At 42.0% G+C, this 21,848-nt stretch overlaps 1 protein-coding gene across 1 annotated transcript; it reads left to right on the forward strand.

The window, feature by feature from the left end:
* Positions 1 to 1,821: 1,821 nt before the first annotated feature.
* On the forward strand, positions 1,822 to 8,950 carry LOC134071027 (adhesion G-protein coupled receptor G7-like). The gene is made up of 5 exons (XM_062527592.1): positions 1,822 to 2,101; positions 7,578 to 7,659; positions 7,786 to 7,941; positions 8,457 to 8,619; positions 8,738 to 8,950. Exons 1-5 carry the CDS (start codon positions 1,822 to 1,824, stop codon positions 8,948 to 8,950), a joined length of 894 nt encoding a protein of 297 aa, XP_062383576.1.
* Positions 8,951 to 21,848: the final 12,898 nt, after the last annotated feature.

Here is a 21,848-nt window from a genome sequence, read left to right on the forward strand (position 1 = left end):
CCGAATTAATGTGAACAGCAATACAGCGGAAATGCAGCCAAGTAAAAACCCTTCTGAAGTTGAGATTTTCATAAAATTTCCCTCAGGTATGTGAACATTTCACCAGCTGCATATCTCATTTGAATACTACCGTATATGAGTAGCATGAACTGAACATATACATCCCTTCTCTTTTACAGCTGGGCCAAAACCAAACAAAGAAATTGACATTGGTTTTGCACTTTATGACAACGATGCATTCTTCCAGTCAAAGTCTTTCAAGCCTTCCTCTGGCACTAGAAGGAGGGTGATATCAGGCAGTATGAATGGTGTTACAGCGGAACGCGTGGAGCTAAACTTCAAGAATGAAGTAAACCTTATTAATTAAGTAATTCAAATAATGCATGCATCATCAAAAAATGTATCACTTGGTTTCTTAACAGTCGTTATTAAAACTTCACCATGTCTTGTTTTTTTTCTGTCTCCAGAATACCCCTGACAAAGTCTTACATAGCTTTGCATGTGTTTTCTGGGATTATGATGAAAATGACTGGAGTACTGTGGGCTGCTACAAACCCAGATCTGATCTCTCCGGTCTCAAGTGCTCCTGCAACCATACCACTAACTTTGCTGTGCTGATGGTTCGTACTCAAGTCAGACCGGTTTAAAACAGTATCATTATGTTAAACTAAACAGTTGCTAAATGTAACAATACAGTTACTGTTACAATACATGTACAATCATAATTAGGTTAAATGTATTTTGTGTATGTCACAACCAATTGATATGTAGTTAATTAAGCACTTGTTGCAGCAGTGCGGTTTTATGCCATGCTCCTTGTTCATATTATTATATTAGTCTATGAGGTTAGGCTGTTTCCTCCGCTCTCTAGAAAGGACCAAAGGGTGGATTTGTGTTTGTTGTGTGGTGGGGTGATGAGTAGGCTACACTGATGGGCCTTGACCAATTCCAATTTCATTCCACGGTTCCAGGGCACTATCATAATGGCACAGGTACACAAAGCAAATGGCAAGGGGATGGGAGGAATGACCATAGGCTTTTATTTCCCAAGCACCTTTCAAGTTAAAATTCACCCTTCAATGAGTAAAAGCTTATCTGCTTTAAATCTTGATGAGTTTATGAGCTGTCCTGTTGTTGTCTCTAGCAGGCAAAGCTTACTCTTACTTTTTTGGGGGAATATTTGGAAATACTAGAAGAGGTCATCTTTCATTCAGAAGTTGATTGCCTATTGAAAGTCGCAGCATGAACCTGTGTGTAAAGTGAATGCCAAATAGTGAAATATTAAAAGTAATTGCATCAGACTCAGTGTGTAATTTTCTCACTGGAATGTTGTATCTGGTGTGAACAGGCCTTTACTCAAAGAGCATTGATATGAAATGATGTCCCATTATAAAAAAATAATATCCCCGGTCAACCAATCAAATATTTTTTTTTTTGTTTCACAGTCTTTTAAGAAGGTTCATAAAGCAGCTGAAGCTCTGAATTGGATCAGCATTGTGGGATGTGTATTGTCCATCCTGGGGCTCAGCATAACACTAGTGTACCAGATTATGACCAGGTAAGTGTGTTTCAAAATGATTAGCTGATTTCACTCAAGACATGTTGTTATTTTGACAAAATAACTGTTGTTATTTTGTCTTATGTATAGTGTAGTAGGATATTGATCGTAATGTTAATAGACATAAGCACGCATTTGTATATTTTTAGCTCAAAACAAGTCAGCAAATATTTGTTTGGAAGGATGGACACTAATGTTTTTTTTCCTGTAGAAAGTCCAGAAGAAACGCCCCCACTGTCCTCCTTGTGTGCCTCTGTACCTCCATGATCATCTACAATTTGACCTTTGTGGCCGGCATCTCAAATCCTTATGCAGAACCAGAATCAGGAAATGGAACTGAGTCCAAAATAGACAGGAATGAAGTGCCAGACAAGGAGGAGATTATTGACCCAGACAAAGGCCCCTGCACTCTGGTCACTGTTTTGTTGCAGTACTTCCTGTTGGCCACCTTCTCTTTTAACACACTGTATGCTGCTGACCTGCTCATGATGCTGAGGAGACGCTCGGGCCATTTCACCATGATTTATATGATAGCAGGCTGGGGTAAGTCATCTTGAATTTCCCCTTGGCGATCAATAAAGTATCTATCTATCTATCTATCTTAAAGCAACTTTATTGCATCAAAGCAAATTATGTGTCGAGTGTACAGTAGGAGTAACAATATAGGAATGTATACAACAGTTACAGTTAGGTCCATTTACTAATTGTTGATTGGACAAGAGGCATTCTATGAGTCCTCATGAGTGGCGATATCCTAGCACAACGTGACTGAAGACTTTTAACTGCTAATCCCTTAACGAATGATACATTGTAACTGTTAAAACTACACCAACAACCAACCAGTGTCGGAGGGAGTGCCCGTGACGCTATACCATGGAAGATGTATTGTCAACTATACTTTTGGGAAATGCACCCCTGGACTTTATCTGGACACAAACAAGATACTACAAAGCAGACTTTGTGAGCCGTTAACTGTTCTCAATCCCGGTTTAGGGCTAAATAACAATGTGCAAATCAACAATTGGAATGGTCATTGCCTGGCATTTCAAGGCTGTTAGTTAGTTGCAGCACTGGCTGGAACTGTTTTTTGTTGCGGAGGACAATCAAAATAACCTAAACACTCTCTTCACACACATTTTCTGAAGTCTCAAGTTAACTATGGTACTGTAGTAAGAATATTGCTACTATGGTAGTAAAGACATTGCTGTCATTTTCATGCTGTCATTATGGTTTCCATGTATGATTCGTATTGCAATATTTATCCAGTTCACTCCTCTCATAGCTCATTGTTCACAAATGTGTCACTGTAAATGGTGTCAGCAATGTTTTAAAAACAGAAAACTCTTTGCACATCAACTCATGATTAAAACTTAACCACAGCGACCTGAGGAAATAGCAGTGTCTGTCATTACATTATCTGCCATCCTACTGGTAATAATGTGCATCCAACATAAACAAGTTTGTATGCGCTCTAATGCCGAAAGGCAACAAGCTTCATATCCTACTTTTTCTATGGGGCTGTGGAATTGCCAATCTGCAGTGAACAAAGCCAATTTCATTCCTGCGCTGGCCTCACAGCTATCACTTCAGTTGGTTGCGCTTACAGAGACATGGATTAGGCCAGAAAATACTGCTACACCTGCAGCGTTGTCGACCAATTATGCTTTTTCGCATACCTGTCGCTCCTCTGGTAGAGGAGGCGGGGCAGGCTTTCTGATCTCTGATGACTGGAGGTTTACTCAGTTGCTGCCGACTCAAAACCACTGCTCATTTGAATATCATGCCATCATGATAACTGAACCATACAAATTGTACTTGGTGGTTATCTATCGGCCTCCTGGACAGCTTGGCAACTTTGTGAATGAGTTGGACATTCTACTGTCTGCTATTCCAATGGATACGTGCCCTCTGTTGATCCTTGGAGATTTTAATATTCACTTGGACAATTCCTCTTCAGTTGACTTCCTGTCCTTACTCTCCTCATTTAGTATCACACGTCTTCACAGTCCTCCTACTCACAAGGCTGGTAAGGATCTTGATATGATTCTGCTACGTAACTGTACTGCAGACAACGTTTGGGTTAATCCTCTACATGTATCAGATCATTACTTCATTAGATTCTCTGTGCGTCTCCTTGATAACCCTACAGTTCCTGCTCCGACGATGTCATGCCGACGGAACCTCAGAAGCCTCTCAAGTGAACATTTTGCAACATTAGTAACTTCTGCTCTACCTATTCCGAGTTCATTCTCATCACTTGAGGTTAATGACGCTACAGAGACTCTTTGCTCTACACTGGCATCCTGTCTGAATGTAGCATGTCCTCTTTCCACAAGACCCACTCGTTCTAAACCTCGCCATCCATGGCTGACAAACAGTATACGCTCAGTTCGCAAGGAACTTAGAGCTGCTGAAAGGAAATGGCATAAATCTGGAGATAGAAATGATCTTAGTAAATACCAGTCTATGCTTTCATCTTTTTCATCCACTGTCACACTTGCAAAAAGAACATACTATCAGAGTAAGATTGAGAACGCCACTGACAGCAGAAAACTTTTTTCTACATTCAAGTCTCTTCTCAATCCTCCACCACCGCCAGCAGCTTCTTCACTGTCAGCAGATGACTTTGCAACATTTTTCACTGAGAAAGTTGCTAAGATAAGTGCTCAGTTTGATGACCCTGTAAGAAGGACTCTGCCTGGTGTTAACATGATGCCATCATTGGACTTTTTCTCTCCTCTTGATGAGGAAGCAGTCTCTCAACTGCTTCAGCGAAGCCGTCCAACCACATGCCCTTTGGATCCTGTCCCGTCTACTCTCCTGCAGTCTATAGCACCCGCTATTATACCGGCAGTCACACATGTATTTAATACTTCACTCAGTTCTGGAATAGTTCCTTCTTCTTTTAAACAGGCAAGAATTACACCTTTGCTGAAGAAAAGTACACTTAATTCAACTGATGTGAAGAACTACAGACCTGTATCCCTTCTTCCTTTCTTGTCAAAGGTTTTGGAGAAAGTGGTCTTCAAGCAAATGTGTGACTTCCTCTATCAGAATAACCTACTAGACCCTATGCAGTCTGGTTTCAAGAGTGGTCATTCTACTGAAACTGCTCTTCTATCTGTGACTGAAGCATTGAGAGTAGCTAAGTCCTCTGCTCAGTCATCAGTGTTAATTCTGTTAGATTTATCTGCAGCCTTTGATACGGTTAACCATGACATTCTCCTTTCTACACTATATGAACTGGGAATTTCTGGGAAAGCTCTTGACTGGTTCAAATCTTACCTTAAAGGGCGTTCTTTTAGCGTGTCTTGGCAGGGACAGATATCAAAGTCTCATGACCTCACTACAGGAGTCCCTCAAGGATCAGTATTAGGGCCCCTCCTCTTCTCTATTTACACCACTTCTTTAGGTGGGATTATTCGCTCTCATGGATTTGAATATCATTGCTATGCGGACGACACTCAACTTTTCCTATCCTTCCCACCTGAGGACTCTAGTGTTTCCCATCGGATCTCTGCATGCCTGAAGGATATTTCAATCTGGATGAAGGATCAGCACCTTCAGCTTAATCTTTCCAAAACTGAGCTCTTGGTGTTTCCAGCAAAAACAGCCATTCCCCAACAGATGAACATCCAGCTTGATTCATCCTCATTGACTCCAACTAGATCGGCACGTAACTTGGGTGTCATAATTGATGACCAACTTACTTTCTCTGAGCATGTTGCCTCAATTGCAAAGTCATGTCGGTATACCCTGTACAACATTAGGAAGATCAGACCTTATCTGACACAAGATTCCACTCAGCTTCTTGTACAGGCAATGGTTATCTCCAAGCTGGACTACTGTAATTCCCTGTTAGCTGGCCTACCTGCTTGCGTATTAAGACCACTACAGTTGATTCAGAATGCTGCAGCACGACTGGTCTTCAATCAGCCAAAGAGGACACATGTAACCCCTCTCCTAGTTACTCTCCACTGGCTCCCTATAGTAGCCAGAATTAAATTTAAATCTCTCACTCTGGCCTATAGGACACTGACTGGATCTGCTCCTAGCTACTTCAGTTCTTTGATGAAGATGTACATTCCCAACCGCCCATTGCGATCTTCTGAGGAGCGTCTGTTATGTCGACAAACCATACATGCTAGGTCAATCTGTAGATCCTATTCTTCAGTGGTTCCGTGTTGGTGGAATGAGTTGCCCAGTGCTCTCCGTTCAAGCAACAGTTTTGGATCTTTTAAGAGGGGTCTTAAGGCATATTTGTTTAATATGCACTTAGTCTTTTGAGTGTTTGTTATGTGTTATGGTTTGTATAATAGTTTTGTTTTGTTATAATTTGTCCATTGTTAAAATTTTACATTTATTCTGCTATTGTCCTTAAATTTAGCCATACCTTGCTATAGTTATTGTTATTAGATAATTAACTGAGTGACTTATTTGATTGCTTTTGTCATTTCATTGTTTTATTTCTCATTAGATTAGTGCTTAAATGATTGTTGTATTGATAATATTGCTATTCTCCCTTTTTTGTAATTGTTCACTGTTATTTAATTTGTATTGCTACTTATTTGTATGTCGCTTTGGACAAAGGCGTCTGCTAAATAACCATAGCCATAGCCATAGCCATAGCCATAGCCATACATGCATGGGGATTTCTAATGGTGACTTAAATATGCCGTCATGTCATATGCCAGGACATTGGCTGTTATACACACTACTTACAGGCAGTGATGGGCAGTAACGCGTTAGAAGTAACGCGTTACTGTAATCCAATTACTTTTTTCAAGTAACGAGTAAAGTAAGGGATTACAATGGCAAAATCAGTAATTAGATTACCGTTACTTTAGGCTGCGTTACTGCGTTACTAAACTGCGATTTTAATTGCTTTGTGAGACTGTCTGGTGACAATCAGTATAATGTCCAACGCATTGCCAGAGATGTAAACAACAGACGAGACAACAGAGTGCGGGAGAGAGCATGACCATGCTGCATTTAATAGCCTACGTGAGTTGGGGTTTTCCTAAACTTTTCCCATAGTTCGGGACTTGGACTTCTTTTGCTTATCTTTACTTCACTTTTATTGTTCTTTCTACTTTCATTTAATTCGATGACTTATGCTTTCACTCTGGACTGATGCTTCAACTAATGTCTTTTCAAATTCGAAATTGGGGTCGTTGACGTTCGAACTTGTTTTCGGTGGACATAATTAAGTTTGTAGGCTACCGTCGGAGTCTTTGCGAGACAACGAGCAAAATGTCCGTAAATAATAGAGCCTGTATCATCTGCGTTCTCTGTAGTCGCTTTCAGACATAACCCCTGCAGTAGCCTATGAGGTTTGCCAGACGGAGGTCCGACTCTTCGGTTAATTATAGGCTACAGAATCTATGTATGTTTGAGTGAGGGGTGGCGCAGAATGCGGCCGCTGTCACAGGACTTACTGTTTTTAATTTACCACCGACAGCGCGCCCGTTCCGAATATTGTTGCAACAATGCAGCATGTATTCTGTTACATCCGCAGCATCGATGAAAGATTGGAGCGTGACATGCAGGTTAACTGCGCAACGTTTAATTGAAACTCAGCAGTGACGCTCGTTGTTCATTTCACATAATCTGAACGAATCCACGTTCTTTATTTACAAATGTGTTGCATGCAGTTCATAGTTCACAGAACTCGTTTATGCACAACACTGCATTTGATTCTATTTTAACCTATATGATGGAATATGCAGAAAGAATAAAATTAGGCTGAAAGGTGTATTGCTTTATAGTATATTCAGGTTGTGTAGCCTAATTAGTGTGTTTTTGAAAAGTAACTAAGTAAAGTAATTGTAAAGTAACTAATTACTTTTGGGAAAAAGTAATCAGTAAAGTAACGGGATTACTTTCTTGGACAAGTAATCAGTAATCAGTAACTAATTACTTTTTCTAAGTAACTTGACCAACACTGCTTACAGGATATTACATTTGTCTCTCAACATCTCTTATGCCATCTCCTATGGTTCCTAATTTATTTCTACAGGATTCCCTGCTGTCATGGTGGCCCTATCTCTGGCAGTGTCCTACAGGGTAGACAACCCACTGGGCTATCGACGACATGAAGCGTGAGTAAACTGATTTGTGGCCATTTGCTACAACATCCTATAGATCAACGTCATGCCTACACAGTACATCCTGTCATGCTTATCCAGTCTAGCCAGTTTCTTACTTCGCTACTGTTATGTTTTTAGATGTTGGCTAGCTGCTACTGATGACAAAGAAAATTTTGACTTCAAGAAGCCAATGCTTTGGGGATTTCTGGTGCCGATAACAGCAATGCTCCTTTTCAACACATCCGTAATGATATACTTTGCATATCTATCCTTCAGGCAGCCCTTTTTCAACAGGTAAAGGCAGTGAAACTGATCACCATGAATGTATGTGTTTATGAGAGAAGATTTGTTTCTGCTTAAATATGAGTTTGAATCTAGCAAATCAAAGACAATAATTATAATGAAGAAGAGTGCAATCCTGAGATTTTCAGATTTTCTGCAAATAACTATGCTATTGCTGTGTATAGTACACTTATTCTACTAAATTGTTGTGTCATGTGTGAATTTGTGCGCTCATTATTAAAATGAATGCACAATTTAGTAAAATCAGCACATGATTTAGTAGAACGAGTGCACTACGTAGTAAAATGAGGCCATAATATAATTGTGTAAACCTAATCTAGTAAAATAAGAACACAATTTTGCCAGAACTATATCCGTTTTTAGGAAGTTTAAAACAAAGATCCGCTCTAGAATCTTTAGTTAGAAGAACAGTAATGAAGTTAGAATTGAGCTTATGTTATGCAAACATATGCTTGTATCTAAGATATGATGTAAATTCCATGTCCTCCACACATTCCCATCTCCAGTTCTAAGAATGCTGCTTTGAAGAAGAAACTTCTGAGTAACTTCTCTCTGGGAATAGTGCTGGGATTGTCCTGGTTTCTGGGATACCTGGTCCTTGCCTCCTCCTCCTCAGATGGATTTTACATCTTCCTCAACTTTGCGTTCTGTCTGCTGGTCTCCACACAGGTGAAATAAAACATGCTTGCAAAAGAACAATCTGCTCAATACAATAAAAAACTAGATATTACATATTTCTATATTTATCACCAATTTAAATCTGCCATCTGTCTGTTTTCCCACACAGGGCGTGCAGATTTTCATTTTGTTCACGGCAAGATCAACCCTCTTCAGGAGGACCACATCCCATGCTGTTAAGTCCATCTCAGAAATCTCGATTCACAGAAGCACGTACAAAATCTCGAAAAGGAAGAACAGTAGCACCACAAACACAGATCCAAATGAGGTGGCAGATAATGCTTATGGGTTTTTCACCAGATCTAGTGAATCAAGCATCTGAATCTTTCTGAAAGTATATGTATATGTATATTTATTTCTCTTTGTCTGTGTTTCAAAGGGAAAATGTACAAAAAAAACTGCCCTCAGATAAACTGAAGCAGTATCTTGAACATTCTAGCAACACTATGCAGTTTCCCAGAGTTAAAACCTACTGTATATAGGATGAGGGCTAAGAATTGTGAGAAAATGGCAAACTATCACGTTGATGCCAAATTGGGCTCAATTATGTACATGGGGGAAAAGTTAATGTTTTCAATGGTAAGTGGTTAGTGATGGCACTGTATATATAGCAGTTTGAGGGTGAGATAAACATGCTTGTTGTTCCAATTAGTTACTCCAGGCAATGCACTACTTTTAAGGTTGGGATGGCATCCAACCAGTGGCATTACTAGGAGGTGGGGCACAACAGGCGTGAAATTTTCCTGTGCACGGAAGATAGCACACACAGGTCTTACATGATTGTGGGATATATTTATCAATACAATGAATATTCTGAAAACAAAATGAACTGCAGTCACACAGTGCAGGCTACTTGGAAGGGACAGCAAAGAAAAATATGCAAAACAACAATACATATATTTTTTATGCTCTGACTTGGCTCTAGTTGTTATTTTTGAGGATTTTTGATTCATTTTAGGAAGTTAGCTAGGGTCAGTTTTAGACTGAAACTCATCATGAATGAATCATGAACTCGTCTGATGTACCTCAACTGCTGTGATTAAAATGTCTGAGATGCCACAATTATGAATACATTTACTGTGAATGAAATTAACTGTTAGCCTGGAAATCCAGACCCAAATCTACAAAAGATTTAGAGTCTGGCTATCAGTAATGAAAATGGCCCAACTCGAGAGGCAGCAAATATCACTGCACAATTGGATAACACTACGACCCATGTTTGCTGACTGATTGGACTTTGACACAATTGCATAACACTAAGACAATTGACTGATTTTCTGACATCTGTTTAGCTTGCCTCTGGCCCATCCACTGTATGTAATTGATGCAATTTGCTTAGCAAATTCAAATTGTGCTCTCTCAAGAACTCTGGATTTCCAGGGTAATTAACTGTGTTTTTGTTCAGGTTATGCATGTTTGTATTTATCCCATTTTGTAGACACTGTGTGCATCTAAAATGGTGTATAAAACACCTTGGGCATTTTGAGCTAACCCAAGTCAAATCTAACTGTCTGAAATGTCTGAAATTTCACAATTATGAATACATTTACTATGAATGAAATAACTACATGTGTGTACATGAATACAAACTTCAAGGTATTGTTTTTGTTCAGGCTTTCCATAGTTGTTTTATTGTCTATCCCATTTTGTAGACACTGTCTGAATCTAAAATGATAAGAGTAATTATATCTCTGTGGACTTGTCCGATAGAACACCTTGGGCATTTTGAGATAGCCCCTTATGTTATTTTTATGTTTATATGATAATAAATTGTAATAATGAAGTCAAATCAAAACTGAGTGGAATTCTACTTTCACTTTCTTCAGCAAGACCGTACCAGGTCAAGTAAACTTTATGCACATGGGAGATAGCACGCACAGGTCTTAGATGATTGTGTGATATATTTATGGATATAATTGACATTCTGAAAACAAAAGGAACTGCAGTCGTTAAGTGCAGGCTCCTCGGAAGGGACAGCAAAAAAACCCTGCAAAACGGATAATTTTAAACACTGCGTTTAAATGTAATGCAAATGTAATTTCTATTTAAGAAAACATATCAAAGTTTTTTTTTACTCATGTCCATTCCTCTTGTAAGTTTAATGTTTTCATGCTGTGGTCTGGATAATAGGTGAGGTAACAGGTCATGCATGCATGTTTTAGGCATAGTGTAGGCCCCAATAGCTGCACACATTTTTTCTTTACACATTTTCTTCACAGTATTTACAAAATGTTTGTGGGGCTGCCACTCCTGCACCCCTGCTTTAGTTTTAGACTTAAGCCCCACATTTCTTTTACTTTTGGTGATGCCCTTGATGCCTCTTTCAGGGATTAAAGTTTTCCGGCACCGTGCCGGAATTCCGGCGTGCGGCCATTGACTGCGTTCATGTTAACGCCATTGAAAAACACGCAGCATTCGTTAAGCTGAATTTCCTTTCCCTGCTCTCCCTCTCTGTCACTCACGCCGCGCGTCACGCACCCTTTAATATACACTCACACACACACACTCAGACACAGACACACACAGACTCCCCTTCGTGCACACCGCGTCTGTCTCCATAACGAGATCAGATCATCCCTGGAAGCGCGGTCGCACTAATGCACCTGACGCTGCGGGTGGAAGCATAAGTTCTTCCGCAAATTTTGTAGACTATGCGTGCAACTTTACCAAACCGTATAGAAGTAGGCTAAACGAATTCTCCTTGGCCCGCTTTCGTGCGCACTCAATGGACACCCGCCCTCGACATGCACATTTAATCCAAACAAAACATTCACAATCGTGAACGCAATGACGCACAGAAGACGACTAGCTGAATTATTGTTAAATACGGTTAGCATCATTAGTAGGCTATGCTGCACACATCTGATTAAAACTCTGCATTCAAGTTGACTGACCATCTCAATACCAATGTTTTTCAACTCCAAGATTTAAAGGGCCTGTCCCAAGGAGAAAAAGTATGAGCTTACCTTGAAACTTAAACACCCGTGGGGACACTGAACAGTCCAACCAGCTAGAGTATTATAAACTAGCCAACTATGCTACTTTGTTTACAATATTTCGAGGCTTCAATCAAACAGCTGAATTTAAAGGGATATTCCGCCATTTTTGGAAATACGCTCATTTTCCACCTCCCCTCGAGCAAAACAATCGATATTTACCTTGTTCTCGTTCATCCAGCCATTCTGTGAGTCTGGCGATACAACTTTTAGCTTCAGCCTAGCATAGATCATTGAATCGGATTAGACCATTAGCTTCTCGCCTGCTAGCTTCATGTTTAAAAGTGACTAAGATTTCTGGTAATTTTCCCATTTAAAACGTGTCTCCTCTCAAGTTAGAAAGTGCAATAAGACCAACTGAAAATGAAACCTGGCGTTTTTCTAGGCTGATTTGACATGGAACTACACTCTCATCTGGCGTAAGAATCGAGGCAACTTGCAAACGTACCATAGGCGTAGTGATATCGTACGCAGCATCTGAAAATAGTCCCCATAGACAACAAGCAGTAGTAGTGCCAGTAGTGTGCAAGTTGCCTTGATTATTACGCCAGATGAGAGTGTAGTTCCATGTCAAATCAGCCTAGAAAAACGCCAGGTTTCATTTTCAGTTGGTCTTATTGCACTTTCTAACTTGAGAGGAGACACGTTTTAAATGAGAAAATTACCAGAAATCTTAGTCACTTTTAAACATGAAGCTAGCAGGCGAGAAGCTAATGGTCTAATCCGATTCAATGATCTATGCTAGGCTGAAGCTAAAAGTTGTATCGCCAGACTCACAGAATGGCTGGATGAACGGGAACAAGGTAAATATCGATTGTTTTGCTCGAGGGGAGGTGGAAAATGAGCGTATTTCCAAAAATGGCGGAATATCCCTTTAAGAGGTGGAGTTGTAATATGAATAGCAGGCTATAAGCTGCATAAAGTTTGCTGTTATGAATATCAGAAATGTCAGTATACAGAATGTATATAAATAATTACATGTGTGTGTGTGTGTGTGCTTTACATCTTGTTAAAAAAATCATTAAATAAATAAATTCATATTATGTGAAAGCAAAGTGTCAGACATGAGGCGACCACCACATATTGCCTTCTAATCTGTGGGAAACACTGTTATTACTCTTTAGAAAGAGAATCATTGTCTTTTTTTGAATACCCTAACTTAAATGGTTGCAACTAAATCTTATTCTTCAAATGCCTGCCTTCCAATTTCACATAGCCTGACAACATGACACCTTATGATTGTAGGTCAATTTGTAACCTGTCAAAGACAAAGATTAGCAGCAAAACTTGATATAAAAAGAAATCCTAAATGCTACATGTAGCATATTGTAGTGTGTTGGACTACTATTGCCACCTATTGGCCTTTCTTGGGGTCCAACATCACCAACAAGGCCTGTGTCGTGTGCAAACACTCCAAAAAGTAAACCGGTTTCCAATCGATCGACCACCATAGTGTCGTATAGAGTCGCATGCACGAGTCTAAAAAAGTTCAGGCTCAGGATTTTTTTTTTGCTTTAATCCCTGCTCTTTTTCGTGTGTGTGAGGGGGAGTGTCCCTATGAGTGTACCTATTGAGGACACAGTAACCCCCCTGCAAGACAATGGTTATTAACATCTACTTGGCTGCAGTTGTTCTTTGTGAGGATTTTTAATCCATTTTAGGAAGTTGGCTTACTAGTTTTAAACTCATCATGGACTGATTCAACTCAACTGCTATGATTAAAATGTCTGAAATGTCGCAATTGAATGAAATTAACTGTACGTCTGTGTACTGTATAAATACAAACTTCAAGGTATTGTTTTTGTTCAGGCCTTCCATAGTTGTTTTTTACACGTCTATCCCATTCTGTAGACATACACTGTCTGAATCAGAAATGTTAAGAGTAATTATATCTCTTTGGACTTGTCCGATTGAACACCTTGGACATCTTGAGCTCACCCTTTATGACATTTTTATGTTTATATGACAATAAATCTTAATGATGAAGTCAAATCAAAACTGAGTAGATTTCTACTTTCAGTTTCTTCAGCAAGACTGTGGGGTCAAGTAAACTTCATGCTCAGGGCACGCACAGGTCTTACATGATTGTGGAATATATTCATGGATATAATTAACATTCTGAAAATGAATGCAACTGCAATGGCAAAGTGCAGGCTCCTCGGAAGGGACAGCAAAAAAATTTTGCAAAACAGCAATATTTTTTTTTTTGACAAAAGAAAGAAAATAACAAAAAAAACAAAAAAAGATGCATCAAGGGCTTGGTCTAACCATTGGTGAGGTAGGCATAGTGTAGACCCCATTCTTTGACACCCCTGAACTCCTGCTAAGTTTTGGACTAAGCCCCAAATGTTTTGAACTCTTGGCGATGTATTGTGTTAGATGTGGTCTGATCTTCCTAATATTGAATATGGTAAACCAACGTGACGTTGTGAGCTACTTGCTCATAGAAATTTTAGGTTGGTCATCATTGGTGACACCGAAGTGAAATGCTGTTTTAGCTGGGGTCAGTGCTTGATGCTGATTTGTTTGGGGAATATCTGAATTGGCATGGAATACCAAAAGCTCAGTTGTGGAGAAATGAAGCTGAAGGTCCATCTTTCATCTAGACTGAAATACCCCTGAGGCATGCAGAAATCCAAATCATCAGGTGGGAGGGACAGGTAACAGTGAAACAAATCGGTATGAGCGAATGATCTCACCCAAGGAGGACGTGGTGTAAACATAAAAGAAGGAACATCTGTGGTGAGGTCATGAGACTTTGATACCTGACGCTTGCCAAGTCATGCTGATTGAACGTGCTTTCAGGTAGGATGTAAACCAATTAAGGTCTTACTCAGATATTCTCAGATTATATAGAAAGGAGAATGAATTAATGTGTGCCATGGTTCAGTGTGTCCTCTGATAAGTCCACACTGAAAGAGAAAGGGGCATGATGCTCAGTTACACTATTACATCTGCAGTGGTACAGAGCGTGATACGTACTAGGAACTTGTGGCTCATACAGACTGCAGATGCAAAGCTTATGACAACACAGCAGACATAGAATGTACTGTATGGAGCTTATTTGAGGATGATTGTAATTGTAATTGTGAGAAATCATTGCAAATTCTACCTTTTTACAGCTCATTATTGGTCAGTGTGGATGCTGTAATTGTTGGGTTATAGTTATGGTTATAGTTAATTGTTCTTGGTGTGAACAGCCATCAAACAAAGTCTCTCCTTGTGTTAATAAATGTGATGGCTAAAATGTGATGGATTCTGATTTTCTATTAGATTTGTATCATTCTCAAATCGCTGTGAAAGGAATCCCCAAGGATATAGTTCAAGTCATTATTCATTTTAACCAGAAAAATAATTTTTCGGCCCTCTACCCCTAGATGCAGTGTTGTACAATGCACACTGCCTGCATCTAAAATATAGACTAATTATCTTTCAGTGGATGTGTGATCATGATAAGAACTGAGCACCTTTGAGGTTACCCTTTAAGACGGTTTTATCGTTTTGTCACATTCATATTTGCAATCAGCAACTCAGTTAATGTTCTGCTATCAGTTTCTTTTGCAAGACGTTATCAGTTCAAGCCTGACGCCTAGTAAGCTTTGTCATAAAAACTAACGTCAGGTCTTCACCTACAGTGATGGCAGAATGTCATAATTCCATAAATTGTAAGATAAGATCAAATAAGAAACACTTTATTCATTCCCAGGAAATCAGACTGTTACAACAGGATTGACTAATTCAAAATAGGCCATTAGGTGTAACTAACTAAAAAACATTTTGTTTGACTGAAAAGTTCCCTCTCTGCAGAACACATTATAGTGCCCTAAGGATTCTACAATGACAGGGAATGCTATGCTTTAGCATAGTGACTCTCACAGCTGTTCATAAACCTTTGCGCGCGCACACACACACACACACACACACACACACACACACACACACACACACACACACACACAAACACACAAACTTTTGCTTGCTTGAGTTCTACTGAAGGTCAGGTCGTCTAAAGCTTTTCTGAACTGAGGCTATGTCTCTTTAGCTCAGCAACAGTCCAGGACTATGTTCTTGCTCTGTCTGTGTCTGTGTCTGTCTGTCTGTCTGTCTCTCTCTCTCTCTCTCTCTCTCTCTCTCTCTCTCTCTCTCTCTCTCACACACACACACACACACACACACACACACACACACACACGCACATGCATGCATGCTGCTCACATAGTCAGTTTTTTTTTTATTTCTGTTTTGTACCGTATATGGCCTCAGACATCCTAATAAACCTAAAAGTGACCAGCCAAAGGCATCAAGCAGTTTCATAAATGCCCTTCTTCACATGGCTGGCAGTGAAAACTTCAAGAGGTGGAGAGGAGAGAGTGGAGGGTGGGGGCAGTGAAGAATCATTGGCTTGTTTTTTGTCCCGTGTCTGAGGTCTCTGGCCCAGGGGCACGATGTGTGTCTTCTGTGGTGTTTGCTCCCTGGTGTGTGTGCAGTCTGCTGTTTGCACTTGATCTTTTTCTTTCACGCCTTTCCTTCCTCTCTAGACACTGACCTCACCGTCTGAAGTGCTCTGTGTTGACCTCAGACGCCCTTCCGCTACGCTGGAACAGTCAACCCAGCTCACCCAAGTTCACTGGAAAGTCACATGTGAGATGACTACTGGGCAAACTTTGGACAGATATTTCTGCCAACCACTGGAGGGCGCCAGCGCACCATTAAATGATTTAAACCAGGAGGATTGCTCAGGCTTTGTTGAGGTGAGGACCCTCGGAAAATGCAGGAATGCACACAAACACACACACACACACACACACACACACACACACACACACACACACACACACACGAATGCATGCACTCACTCATTCTCTCTCTCTCTCTCCCTCTCTCTCTCACACACACACACAGTCTAATTAATCAACAAAGCCTGTTAAAGATATATAATGGACAATACCCCATCTGGACAGAACTCCAGCAATCTCTGTCCCTTAAAGTTAATTGCTCAACTCTGCAGAGGAACAAACCATGACAGTGTAATAGGGCCTGAGTCGTGCTTGTGGGGAGTGATTTATTTTAAAAGAAGGCCTATCAAATTAGTCAGAGCTAGTGTTTGGTGTTGTCCAGCTTGCAATCTTGCAAACTATGTCTGAACAGGCTCCAGGACAGTGTCTATAAAATAGATTAATTAGTGTCTTTCTCTCTCTCTTTCTGTCTTACTCACACACACAGACGTACACACATATCCCTCTGTTTTTAAAGTCGTATTTAGTTTTTTTCGACTCTAAGATGTTGTGCACACCTTCCTGGTTGGCACTGCCAGGCCTCTTAGGATGTGCGTTGGCGCAGTGCGTCAAGAGAACAGCTGACACAACGTTTTTCACGTTTAATGGGCACATGTTGGCTTTTTATGACCGGTGTCATTAGCAGGACCCCCCGCACCAACCCCCCCCCGCTCCATCTTCCTCTCCCACACGGTGCCCACTCCACTCTGATCATTTCCTGGACGTCGGACGTCAGCGCGCGGGAAATCGGACCGCAAGCTTTCTCAGAAGCACCGACCGTCGTGCGTCCGTGCTCCTGACCTCAATCTGTGCGTAAGAGGGGCCTGTTCATTACATTTTCCCCCCTCTCTCCGCTCTTCTCTTCCCGCTCCACGGGCGATCGGGTTTCGGGCCTTTCGCAGGTTCACGGGATCACTACGTGTGGCTTTGCTTCGCCGCTCCTGCCGCTGCTGCTGATGTCACTGCTGTCACCCAGATGTTATTCCATCCTTCAGCTTTCGTTTTTTTGGGCCGTTATAACGGAGCGTGTGGGGCTCTACTGCCACACTGACGTTACTTCTTTCAGTGGTTCTGACCTGGATGGCTCCAGCGCACACTGTAGGTGTACTGACAAAGTGGCCTAAGTAAGAACTGGCTACAGTAGATGTTTGTCATTTTGTTTTTCTGGTTGGTTTTCTATTTTCTTTGTTATTAGAAAGACTGTCAATCCAGTTATCATTAGCTCATAATCTCTTAAACATGTGTCCCCCAGTATGCAATTCTTCATCTACCCTATGATTTGGCATTCCTCTTGATTTATGCACTGTGTCGGCTCAAACTATTGCCTTTCTATGTACACATAAATGAGACGTACATGGGAAAATGTGGAGAAACTTTGAGCAAAAAGCAGATCATTCTCAAAAGAGGAGACAAGATGCATACAAAAATCGGGACTCTTTATACAAGAATCGGTCACGCCTTTTCACCTGCCGTAAGACCAAATGAATAACCTTGCCTTTATATTCACGTACACCGAATGTATACACACATCCATGAATATGCACTGTAGATGAGGTACAACTGACCAGATGAAAGTCTGTTTGTTGCTATAGGAGCACCATTGTTGACCACTGTTGGGGTTGTCCTCGTAAAAAGGTGAAAGATTGCAGTCAGCAGGAGCGTTTGGAGGCTCCTGGAGCCCGGTGCATATTCCAGGCACTGAATCATTCCCTGCTCCCCCGGCCGTCTGAGGGGTTTCCTTGGGGGCTCGTCCAGGGGCTCGTCCCAGGAAAAGATGTTAGGAATCCATGGGAGCCATAAGCACACGCTGGAAAATCTGTCTTTGTCTCGGCGGCCGTGCACGTGCATGTGTGTTGATGAGTGTGTTTATTTGTGTCCTTGAAAGAATGAGATGATGGGATTTTGATACTGTGTGTGTGTGTTTGTGTAGGGTGTCTGGCTTGGTCTGAGCTTGTATGTGAGGGAGTTTGTGTTTGTGTGTGTGTGTGTGTGTGTGTGTGTGTGTGTTTGTGTGTACCTGTGTATGTCTATATGTTGTATGTTCACATCTGTGGTCACATCCGTGGCCACCTACATGCGCGTGTATGTGTGTGTGTGTGTATGTGTGTGTGTGTATGTGTGTGTGTGTGTTTGTATACCTGTGTGTGTCTATATGTTCACATCCCTGAGCATCTACATGTGTGTGTGTGTGCCCACTTGGGAGTTCCCCTGACCTCACCATAAAAGGCATGGATAGGAGCCCCGACACTGCAAACACTCGGGGAGCCCTGGGCCTCTGTTGTGTCATCTCTCAGCTGTTTCTGCCTTATCTGCCCCATCTGCACGCAGTGGACGAGCCAACGCATGCAGACCGCAGTCCTGAGCGCTGACCACGCCAGGCTCTCTTTTCCCATGTCATAGGCGCTAATGACCATCGCAGACGGCCTCTCCGCAGCGAGACGTATCCAGTAACACATGAAACGTGGGATAAGGCGAACCACATTTCTCCCCGCATACCCGAGGACTGAAGATGAGGGGGTGCCGGGGTGTGTGTGTGTGGGGGGGGGGGGGGGGGGGGGGGGGGGGGGGGTGCATGCCAGCGGGGCTTGTGGAGCTGGGGAGCAGCAGAGGGGCTGGAATGGCCTTGGTGGGGGGGATTTGGATGGGTGCTGCAAACTGTCTGATGTAGAGGAGTTTGGGTGATTATGTGCACCCCACCACCACCACCACCACCACCAGCCTACTCCACACACACACACACACACACACACACACACACACACACACACACACACACACACACACACACACACACACACACACACACACACACCAGCGGCCCACTCCTCTTTCCCGTACTGTTAACAATTGGCTCTGGTCTCAGTTACAGCCAACTCCGTCTCTGCTCATATTAGATGGCGAATGGTAAAATACGAGAGGCAGGATAAAGAAAACATTTCTCTTTTTACGTGTGTGTGTGTGTGTGTGTGTGTGTGTGTGTGTGTGTGCGGGGGTGTATGGGGTTGGGGGCCGGGGTTGATTAGGGAAGGGTGGAGGATGGGGAGTTGTTAGCATTGGGAAGGTGGCCCAACCTAGACATTTTTTCTCCCTCTTTCTTCTTCTTTTCTTCGGAGTGTTCAGACGGTGCCAGCGGATGTCGGCACGTGCCGCCAGTGTGACCTCACGTGGGCTTAACGATCACAGGCATGTGTGTGTGTGTGTGTGTGTGAGACTGAGAGAAGACCCCGCCTCCTGACAGGATGTAACCCAGCTTGGGGAGGAGAGCAGGGCTAGGACTGAGCCAGCTGTGTGGGGTGTGGGTGGGTGTGTGGGCTGCTGGTGGGTGGCTGTTCTTGGATGCTCTGCTTCTCAACTGGGTCTCCTCCTGCACAAATGAAGCAACCCCAGAGACAACGCTCATTTGTGGTGCTTGTGGGCCAATTGCTTGTAATTCCCTGACTGTGTGTGTGTGTGTGTGTGTGTGTGTGTGTGTGTGTGTGTGTATGTGTGTGTGTGTGTGTGTGTGTGTGTGTGTGCGTATGTGTGTGTGTGTGTGTGTAGTGTGTGTGTGTGTGTGTGTGTGTGTGTGTGTGTGTGTGTGTGTGTGTGTGTGTGTGTGTGTGTGGTTACATTTGCAGTTGTGTGTGAGTGTATGTATGTATAGGTGATGAGATGGATCCCCCCTAGGATCCCCCCTAGTTACTATTTCTCAGTGTGTTGATCTCATCAGGACATTTGTGCGACTGTGATTGTGTGTGTGTGTGTGTGTGTGTGTGTGTGTGTGTGTGGTTACATTTGCAGTTGTGTGTGAGTGTATGTGTGCATATGTGATGAGTGTGTGTGTGTGTGTGTGTGTGTGTGTGTGTGTGTGTGTGTGTGTGTGTGTGTGTGTGTGTGTGTGTGTGTGTGTGTGTGTGTGTGTGTGTGTGTGTGTGTGTGTGTGTGTGTGTGTGTATGCAACTGTTGACATTTGTGTACACACACACACACACACACCTGTTTTTGTCCAACTGTAATGAGACAGCTGTTATTTCTCTTACCCTTTTCACCCCTCAGGATGAGTAATCTTTGGTAGACTGTATATTCCCTCAGTACTGTCAGATACTTACCACTGGCTAGTATCTTTTCCAATGCTCTTTACATGCACTCAACCATGGATATGAGACATGTGCAAACAATGATCAACAATAACAACACTTCTCAAATGGGTTATATCTATTATTATTGACCAGTAATGAGGACAAATAAAAAAAATGATGCATGGTAAAATAGGAAACAAATGCCATCTTTCCAGTCCTGTTATGCCAATCCTGAGAGATGCACTGTACCCCAGCCACACACTTCAGGAGAGAAGCAGGAGTCTACTGTAGCTCCACATGGTGAGGAGTTTTCTTCTTTCTGTCTTGACTTGTCAGGTAAATGAGTGATCTTTGCCATATGAATGTAACTGCTGTGTGTTTGACACGGTCAACACATCTACATCATGTCCATGTGGCCTCAAATGGTGCAGTTTAACTTGTAAATTGAAATTGAAATTGAAATTGTACCAGCTCTTTTACCTGCACACAGGTAATGTGGCCCGTATGAAAAAATCACACATGGCTCAGTACTCCTGATTGTGTTGTTCAGAGCAATTTTTAAGGAGATGTAAGAAATATGACTGTAAGTAGAAAAAAGTTTTGGTTTGATGAGTGTGTTGACAAAATCTTATCATTATATCATTTTAGAATATAACTTGTGTACTGTAGGCCAGTGGCGGTGCTGCTGGTTTGGAACTAGGTCTAGGGGTCAAGAGCTTAAAAGGAGCTTCTGTGCGAAAGGGAATGATTAGGGTGAAGGGCAACATCCACATCCTGAACACCCGGGCAATTGGACACTGCACTTGTCCTCTCACAGAGGCACAGGGTGATGAATGATGCTGCCATGATTCCCCCTCTTGGATCTCAGCCAGACTTCTTCTGCTGTTTACATGCCCCGTGCCTTTTGAAGAGCTGCACAGGAAACCCAATAGATAAGCCTTGCACCTCCTTTTTATTCATACAGTATCTCTCATTTTGACAGTTCTTCCTCTCTCTCTCTCTCTCTCTCTCTCCCCATGCCACTTTCTATCTCCTTCTTCCTCCTCTTATTCTCTGAGTATCATCTGTCCGCCTACTTCTCTATTTTTCTCAATCACCCTCACTTCATCTCTGTCTTTCTTTCTTTCAATCCCTTTTTCCTTCCTCTTTGCTCTCCTCTCTGCACAACACCCTCGGTCTCTCATTTCTGTGTTGCTTGTCATCTCAGTTCAACTGCAGCGTAAGCCTCTTTTGGAAAAGGTGGCACCCTCAGGGACACGACGGGTATGGATGTGGAGACATATGGACAAGAGGCTCGATGAAAGCAGAAGGGGATGATCTCCCTCTCAAAAACTAGGCCTGCGGTTTTTAGGGCCTCGTAAAGAAATAAAAAATGAAACAGAAAAAGAAAT

This window comes from Sardina pilchardus, chromosome 23 (assembly GCF_963854185.1).
Source record: "Sardina pilchardus chromosome 23, fSarPil1.1, whole genome shotgun sequence".
NCBI classification, from domain to species: domain Eukaryota; kingdom Metazoa; phylum Chordata; class Actinopteri; order Clupeiformes; family Clupeidae; genus Sardina; species Sardina pilchardus.